The 8,974-nt window shown below is 48.2% G+C and overlaps 1 protein-coding gene across 5 annotated transcripts in view; it reads left to right on the forward strand.

Moving 5' to 3' along the window:
- Window positions 1–8,974, forward strand: part of DAGLA (diacylglycerol lipase alpha) — an 80,089-nt gene that overhangs the window by 54,579 nt on the left and 16,536 nt on the right. For all 5 annotated transcript variants that reach the window (XM_075095075.1, XM_075095077.1, XM_075095074.1 and 2 more), the window contains 6 exons: window positions 1,918–2,060; window positions 3,644–3,712; window positions 4,815–4,887; window positions 5,996–6,192; window positions 6,566–6,695; window positions 7,479–7,660. In XM_075095075.1, the coding sequence (XP_074951176.1) occupies window positions 1,918–2,060; window positions 3,644–3,712; window positions 4,815–4,887; window positions 5,996–6,192; window positions 6,566–6,695; window positions 7,479–7,660 (794 nt within the window). The remainder of the gene's footprint in view (window positions 1–1,917; window positions 2,061–3,643; window positions 3,713–4,814; window positions 4,888–5,995; window positions 6,193–6,565; window positions 6,696–7,478; window positions 7,661–8,974) is intronic.

Here is an 8,974-nt window from a genome sequence, read left to right on the forward strand (position 1 = left end):
GCAGGCAGTCCCCAGTCCCATTTGGTGGCAAGGCAGGATAGAGAACATTAAAAACAAATCAACAGGAACTAAAATCCCATCTCGACGGAGATTCGCTTTGGAGACAGCGATGGGATGCTGTGCTGACGGCCTGTGTGTGCACATTTCTTGTGACAGAGAGCCATCAGAGAACCCAAGAGAGACGTTACCAAGCAGCTTACCTTAGTTTGTATGTCAGTAATAGCACAGTAGGTCCCCGCCGGGGAAGGAACTTTTGAGCTGCCTGATTCCCTGCTGTCAGACAGCTGTCCTTTTCTCATGCCTAAAGAGTGCCTTGGCCTGAGCAGTGCCCGTGGGAAATTAGCAATAGCTCAAGGGAGAAAGAAAAGAGGGATAAAAGCCTCGATGATCCCCTGAAGCTTGAGTCAACGTACCAGTCAACACTGTAGTGTCTGCCTTGTGATGCTTGGTAGGTGTAGGGAGATACACAGAGGCATCTGACTTCTTTATACGGTGCTTCATAGAATCATTAAGGTTGGAAAAGACCTCTAGGATCGTCAAGCCCAGCTGCCAGCCCAGCACTACCATGTCTCCAAAATCATGCCCTGAAGCGCCATGTCTACATGTCTTTTAAATACCCCCAGGGATGGCGACTCCACCACCTCTCTGGGCAGCCTGTTCTTTATATGGTGCCTCATTCCTCTTTGCCCAGAATGTGAAAATTGGCCTTGTTAAGTGAGCTGTTACTCACGAGGAACTTTTCCTGATGTCCTAGAGAGCTCGATTGCTACCTGACTGGTAGGGATACAGTGGTGTATGAAGCTCTATGCTTTGGTTGTCTCCTGTGCGTGAAAATAAGTATCATATTCTGTTCTGTTTGAAGCTGGCTTTCTGTATGGCGGGTCCAACTTCTTAATTGATGAAAAATAGTGTAATTAGCTGGACCTGACCCACAAGGGGCTTGATTAATCTGAGGTGGAGCAACTAGCTTGTGTGTAGAAAATTAAGTACTCTCTGAAACTGAACTCTGCAGAATATCTGACGAAGCGCTATGGCCAGAACATCAATGCCACGCCAGGCCCTACCAGAGGTTCAGCAGGCCCAGTACACTGTTTCTGACAGTTGCCAGCAACAGATATTCAGAGAAAAAGTATAAAAGTGAGGTGTATAAAGTTTTAAATCTCCCCCCGCATCCACCTCACTGACTGTAGCAGGCACAATGGTGCCTTGGAGGTGGTCTTGAGAAGGAAAATGACACAAACATAGATCTTTCATTCTTGTGGCCTGGTCTCGTTAGAGAATAGTTTTGTCTGAATTACTTGAGCAGTCGCCAGCTTTGGAGAAGACCTAGACTCAGAAGACTACTATTCAAACTGCTAGTTAGGATCTCTGTTTTTCAGCCTGCACAATTGTGAAATTAATGAAAGCAAGTAATTTCCAGAACTGAGGAGACCTGAGATGTGTGAGCCTGGACTCGGATATTATCAGAAGGCTGTCAGATTTGAGGAGGAGCAAAAGGCTCATATCAAATCAGAAATAACTCAAACAGCTTGTGCACATTTCCTTTTCCTTCCTACCTTTTTTCTTTTAGGGAAGAGCCAGTAGGTCAAACACTGACTGGGGACGTAGGAGAGAATACCAGAAGAGAAATGCATTCTAGCATCCCTTCAGAACAAGCAGCATTGCAGGGCAGGAGTGTGCTGGGTCTGCCACTGTGACTTAAACAGCGTAAATCAGAGCTCTGCTTCCATTTCAAAGTCTGACATACCCTCACTAGTTCCCATTGCTCAAGGAGCTGGTTAACTGGAGTCCAGAGTGCTCATGCGTGGGAAGCACTCACAGCTGTGGAATGAGACAGATTCTGGGGGCTGTGGACTTACCTTGCGGCCTGACCTCAATTTCTTGTTTTGTTTTGGAATTTTTTTGTTTTGTTTGCAGGGGAGAGGAACAAAACACTATGGCCTGATCGTGGTTGGTCATTCCCTAGGGGCTGGCACGGCTGCCATCCTGTCCTTCCTCTTGCGTCCGCAGTACCCATCAGTGAAGTGCTTTGCCTATTCTCCCCCAGGTGGGCTGCTGAGGTAGGTGTTGGGGTAGGAGGACTGGTGAGAGGAAGGGAGGGTGTCTGGTAGCTGGATCAGGTCCTGTTTGCGATGCTCTGAGGAGCAGTGAAAGACAAGTCCCTGCCCCGGAGAAGCATGCAATAAAATGGAGAGGCAGTCTATAGGAGCTGAGGGTTGTTGGCAGCCTTTGCTCTGTGCTATAGTTTGGAGTTCAGGTTGCGATGGCAGGTGGCCACTCTCCCAAATATCCTGGTGTATGGCTTAGTTGTCCGTAGCTATAGCTCTGATTTCACCTTGGCTAGTGGAAAAGGCAAGCTGAGTGGACAGGGTGCCGTTTCCTTGTTCTCTGCACAGTGCCAGCGTGTCGTCTCCCCATCTGCTGTGAATAGATGTGCAGTGAGGGAGGTATTTGGCCGAATGTGGATGTCTGCATCAGTTGATCTAGTTGTTTGGACTCCTTTTGCAGCTGAAAAGAAATTGGCCCTTCTGGGGTGTGATTTCTGTCATTCTAAAGTGGGTCCCTAAAATAGGTCAGAGGGATTGTGCTTCTTGGGTGCCTGTTTCTCTCCCTTGGCTATAGGGGGAATCTAGGGTAGCTGCCTCAGATGTTTGAAGAGAGGTACCATGAATTCTTCCCACTGTAAATTGGAACAGACCTGGTGGTCATGTTATTTACATGGCAGCCAAACAGAAACATCCTACTCGATCGCTGTGACATGAGATAAGGTCTTTCCAGTTGTGACAGATGTCATGGGGGCGCCTGAAAGCAGCTATGGATTATCAGAAGCTTCTTGTGATAGTTACTGCATCATGCTCCAGGAGCAGCCGAGGGTTTTAAACCATCCTGCTAATGAATCTGGGTACCAGCATGTCTTGTTATGATAGTAATCCCTGGTCTTCTGCAGCTCTAGGGGAGTTGCTCTGTGGAATGTTTCATGAGAGTTTTATAGCTTTCTGCTCAGAGCTTCCACTCCTGGGATCCCTTGATAGCTCAGGCCAAGCTGTGCTGTGTTAGCTCAACTGTTTCAGAGTTCAAGGAGGTGCCTGTGATGGCCACGCTTTTGTTGCACTGTGGGTCATGCCCAAGATCATCTCTGGGTCAATGATGCAGCCTCTGCCTGGGGTAACTGGTGTGGAAGAAGGTCTTTAGGAAAGTCGTGGATTGAAGAACCAGCTCATAGAGTTGGAGCCTTAATTCCCTCTTACCTTGGTACTCGGGTTGCTGCAGAAAGTGGCCATCTTAGTTCTACAGTGTCTTTGTAAAGTGGTCTCAGGAGCACAGAATATCTTCTTCCTTTCTGCTGTCCTGGCCATTCCAAAGCTATTGGAAAGCGACCATGAGGCATTGAGTTAGAGTGCTTCCTTTCCCAAGTATATTCAGAGCGGTATGCAGAGTAATGGTGCTTGGGGCGTGCGGTGTGAATATCAGGCTTTTCTTTATCAGGGTGCAAGTCTCAAAAGCCTCGAGTAGCTTGGGTGGTGGTTTTTATGACCCTGGTACACTGGTAACGTCTCTGACACCAGTGGCAAACTGGGAGTGAAGTGCAGTTTTCTGCTAGTTAAACACTGTTTGCTGCTTCTTGGTCCTGTTTCTCTTCCAGTGAGGATGCCATGGAGTATTCAAAAGAGTTTGTGACTGCTGTCGTGCTTGGCAAAGATCTAGTGCCCAGGCAAGTTGAGAAGTGTCTGAATTTCTTGATGAGTATGTGCTGTTCTATACCAAAGTCACCTGTTTCCTATCAGACACACCTAAATCATGTCTGTCTCCAGTTTCCTCATTTACCTGTCCTTGTATGCTTCTTACTTGCCTTCCTAGTCACCTGTATTGCTGCACCTTTCATCTGGATGCCTATATTAGTGTTTCACGCGCCTTTTTACAGGCATATCCCTCCCTGTCTCTCGGCTGCCTGTATGAAAGAAAAGGGTGACTATCCTGTCTCTCTAATTATCCTCGTTGTGGTATCCGACATGTCGATGCTATCTTCCTGGTTGCCTGGGTTATCTCGGACCTCTTTACACTCTGCCCTGAACTAGACGTGCTGTCATCTCATTTTGTACTGTTTGCCCCTGAATTCCTATTCCATATCATCTCACATCGCCGAACCAGCTCCCTCATTTCTTGTGTCTTGGCATTTCTCACCTCATCCTCTCCCGGGACATGTTCTGCTCAACAGGGCACTGGACTAGGAGCCAGGCAACCTGGGTTTTCCTTTTGCTTCTGCCCTGTTGCGTGACCTCAGATAAACGGTAACGTTTCTATCTGTGCAATATAAGGCACGTAGAATTCAGTGGGGGGCAAGTACTAAATGGTACCGAGTGTGCCTTAATGGTAACCTGTGTGACAAAATGTTGTCCATCCTGCAGTCCGCTCGGTGGCGTCATGCAGCTGCGTGCCCACCTTCCTAATTTATCTGCTCTGTGTCATACTTGTTTCTTGCTCACCTGTCTCTGTGTTTGCATCATCTCCCTCCTTCACTGACCGTTTCATTGGTTCACTGACCTCTCTCATGTATGCGTGCACTGCTCTGATTCTGTTCCGTTTCATACTTGTTTATCGTCACGATGGTTTCCTGTGGCCTCTTAACCCAGGTTACTGGTCCTGGGTGATGCCACAACCCACCTCTGAAACGATGTGGAGTATGGCATTGTTGCATTCTTGTAGTATCTCTTGTAGCGTGGTTTCTTGTTCCTCTGTGCTCTGTGTCTCTACGTCCTGTCACCCGCCGGCCGTTCCCTGCCCAGCTGTTGTAAACACGTCTTCCTCTTTCCCAGAATCGGTCTCTCGCAGCTGGAGGGGTTTCGCCGGCAGCTTCTGGATGTTCTTCAAAGAAGTAACAAACCGAAGGTAAGAGTAAAGACTAACAGACACCTGAAGGTGAGTCTCTGAGCAGTGACGGTGAACTTCTAACATCACACAACAATCCTGCAGACTTCTCCTGCCCTCCAGCTCTCCTCAGGGCCACTGTGACTATTATTTAGGTAACAGAGGAGATCTAGGCAACCAGCGGAGTGATGGCGAGAGCAGGACAGCAGCTAGAGAGGTCAGGGTGAAGGGCCACGCTCCGTTTGCAGGCTGTGTGATGACTCTGGCTCACGTGCTGTAAGTTCACCGTCACAGGCCTAAAATAACTGAGCAGGAAATTTTCCTCATCTGAGCCCGTTTTGAAGTCTGTGTTCCAACTGTAGCTTGTCTTGGCCGGTAACAGGCTAGGAAGTACAGCAGTTGTCTGCTTGCAGACACTGCTGCGTGCTGTCTGGGTGGTGCTGTTCGAGGATAAGCGGTCTGTTAATGTTTTGGAGATAGGAAACGTGGAACATTTTTTCTCCCTGGGCTTCTTTACCGTTACACTGAGATGGAAAAAACATAAGATGTTAAGATTTTTAGGGGTAAAATGTTATAGAATTGGTCTGCGGAGGGAGAAAACTGAGTTCACGTTTATCTTTCTTGTTAACGTTCTATGTTTTTTGCGGTTTGTCTTATGGGTTTTTTTGGTGAATTTGGGGGGTTTTTATGATTTCTTTCAGTGGGTAAAGAAAGGTGTAAACAGGATTTTTGTCGGTTTATGTTGAATAGTCTTTTGTTTATTTTTGTACATTAAAAATTCAGATTCCAACTACCTTGTTTATCCTGAAAGATGCTGAGTTACCAGCTGGTGGACAAGCGGTGCTTGCTCTAGGCCCTTAACTCTACAGAAACCTCCCGCAAAAAAAGGATCAGGTGTTGCCGCTTCTGCGGTTAAAACTGGGAAAAGAAGAAACAGCTTCTCTCGGCAGGGTTATCTCTAGCTCTAGGGCTCTTATTTAAGCAATCAGGGCACAAGACCCATTTTTTCTCTTTTCTGGTATTAGGTGTTGAGTTTCAACCTACCAATAGTGCCTTGTGAGATGACTCTGCTTTTCTCTGAGGTTTTTCTCTTCTCCGTAATCTCCCTCCTTTCTCTCGCGTTGGACAGTGGCGAATCATTGTGGGCGCTACGAAGTGCATCCCCAAGTCAGAGCTCCCTGAAGAGACGGAAGAAAATTCCGTAACGAGTAACCGCCTCTGGACCCATCCCAGCGATCTGACCATCGCCCTGTCCGCAAGCACGCCGCTTTACCCACCTGGCCGCATCATCCACGTGGTGCACAACCACCCTGCAGAGCAGTGCTGGTGAGTATGTGCAGACCTGCAGAGCCAGCCCGTGGGTGGGGGTGAAAATCTTCTTTTGGAGAAGACTTCCCAGGACAGGAACCCAGCTATGAAAGAGGTGATTTTTGTTCCCCCGCCGTCTTATGGCGACAGTGATTGTGCCTGTGCTGTCAGAATGAGAAGATGGTCATGTCACTGTTGGCTAGTGCAGAGTGTTGGAGAGATGGCAGTAGCATGTGTACTTTAATATCTTCTCCCTCTGTTTTTCCTCCTGTTGCTCTTTCTGTCTCCGCAACCTGCTGTTTCTTCCTTTTTGCATGCCAAAATATTGGCCTGCTCTTTCATCCCCTGCTCCCTCTTCTCCCCTCTGTTTGGATCCCAACTCCTCTCCCAGTTGCTGCGAGCAAGAGGATCCCACTTACTTCGCTATCTGGGGTGACAATAAGGCGTTCAATGAGGTCATCATCTCACCGGCGATGTTGCACGAACACCTCCCGTATGTGGTCATGGAAGGGCTCAACAAGGTAATGCAGAGAATTCGGATCAAGGGGCAGTTAGGTGCCCTGGTAAAGCAAGTGCCTTGTCACGGGCCTTTACGTACGCAGGGCAGGAAGTCCTTGCCCAGGAGTGCCGGCTGTTTGAATACACAAGACCGTTTCCTTTGGAGGGGAGGAGGAAAGAAGGTTGTGCTCTGCGCCAGTCATGTGCAGGCTGTTAGAGTTGGATGTAATGAGGTCTGGAAATAGAATGCTGATCTCCTTCCCAACACCCAGCGTCCCAGACAAGGTCCTCTTTCAAAATTTAATGTCGTAATAACGTGGGGGTGGGTGCTGTTTGGTTCCTTCTCTCCGAAGCTGCTCATCACAGACTGCAGTTCAGGTGAAACCCAAGCTGCAGCCAAAGTCCTCCACGCTGCGGCTGCAGCCCCTCTGTTAGCCTTGAGGGGTGATTGAGCTTATGTGTAATAGTTGTAGAACAGGTCTCTGCCTCTAAGCCGCAGTTCCTACCCCTGCGGTTCTACCGTAGAGATTTAGCCAAGGCTCCTCTGCCCTGCTGCTCTGATGGCCGCTCCTGCCAGCGTCCTGCCAGTCACCCCCCCGGCGCTGGCTGCCCAGCAGGGCATTCTGACAGCATAGAGTGTATCAGAATTCATTGATATAATCGTTTATCTCAAGACCTTGCCCTGTGCTTGCGGAAGACATTGGTAAGAAACAGAGGCAAATCCAGCAGTTTGTTGTCTTGAGCTGAGAACAGCAAAGCTGCCATCCCCGGTAAAACAATGCTGTTGTTCTGCTTGCCTTGAATAGGTCTTAGAGAATTACAACAAGGGGAAAACAGCTTTACTTTCTGCAGCCAAAGTGATGGTGAGTCCTACAGAAGTGGATCTCACCCCAGAGTTGATCTTCCAGAGTCAGCCCTTACCTAGTGGACCCTCAGCGCAGATGGGAACAGGAGCCGTAACGGTGGACAGAAGGAACAGCAGTACTAAGTAAGGATATATCTTGGATTTCTTTTGAAGGATTGTTGGCATTAGGGGTGGGACCTCTTTCTCTCGGGGAAATGATAGATCCAAGGGCTGCCTTTGTAGTACATTTACGGAGCCTCAGTGTATCTTGTCAGGTTGGGGGAAAAAAGTCCGTTGTGTTGCTCAAGGATCTGTGAATGCAGCGAGGTCAGGAGAACGTAGAAGTTGAGGGTATGGAAGAAACTTCCTTTTCTCCTTATCCAGACAAGTGGGGCTTTCCCTGAAACCCTGAAGGCAAAGCTTGCAGTCTTGCAGCCAGATTTATGGTTTCCTGCATGATTCATGTGCCCAATGATAGCCTATATGGGGATTCTCAAAAGCTGAGGAGCAGTGAAAGCTTACCAGAAGATAGGCATTTAAAGCTACTTTATGATGTGGCTTGTGGAATATTATAAACGGGACGATCTGGGAACCTGGATAGAGGTGAGAGGAGAGCAGTTGGTGTCCTGTTTCTGAAGGGCAAGAGCAGGAAGTTCAGTCCAGTGGAAAGCAGGAGAGGGGAAAAGGCTCATTCTGAGTGCTGAAGGGCTTGTTTTTTCGAAGGTGGACCATCAGTAGTGTGACAAAGGCCAGAAGGTGGAGGAACATTGAGAAGGCACATAAAGGAGTGGTTTGGAAAGGAGCTCTTACTTTGGGGTGTATGTAAACAGCTTTCCTCCAGGAGCAAACGGCAGAGAGACTTTGCAGATTTACAGATAATGTTTGGGGCATAGCGGGATCACAGGCTTGCAAAGAAAGTAAATTTTAAAAATGCGGGCAAAGACTTACTTCAGAGTTGGAACATGTGGCTTCCATCACAGAATTGCATTATGTAGGAGAAATCTGCAGCCAAAAGAGGGAAGCTGGGAGAAGGAGGATGCTTGTAGCCAGAGGCAGCAACTTGGAGTCGTGAGTGGAAACAGAAGACAGCGTTGTAGGGGGAGAGGATTGTTTCTTTGCAAGAGAAGCACTTCTATGGGGAATTCGGGTAGGGAGACCCAACGAGAAGCTGGGGGGTGGTGGGGAAAGAGGCAAGGTGAGATGGTCTGCGCTGAGTGATGGACAGTTGAGTATCCCTGAGATAACATGAGCGAGATTTACATTTAGAAGAAAGATAGGACAGCAAATAATATGAAGATGATAAGGTTCTTGTCACAGAGAGAGTGAATGGTCAGAGGCAGTGAAGGAGAGCTTAGAAACAACCGCAGCTGTGATGAAACAGCAGGAACAGGGATCGGCCCCTGTTCATGAAGGCTACAGTAAGACTGAGAAGATGAACTAGGTCAAGCAGCAAGGCGA

This window comes from Phalacrocorax aristotelis, chromosome 5 (assembly GCF_949628215.1).
Source record: "Phalacrocorax aristotelis chromosome 5, bGulAri2.1, whole genome shotgun sequence".
Classification (NCBI taxonomy): Eukaryota; Metazoa; Chordata; class Aves; order Suliformes; family Phalacrocoracidae; genus Phalacrocorax; species Phalacrocorax aristotelis.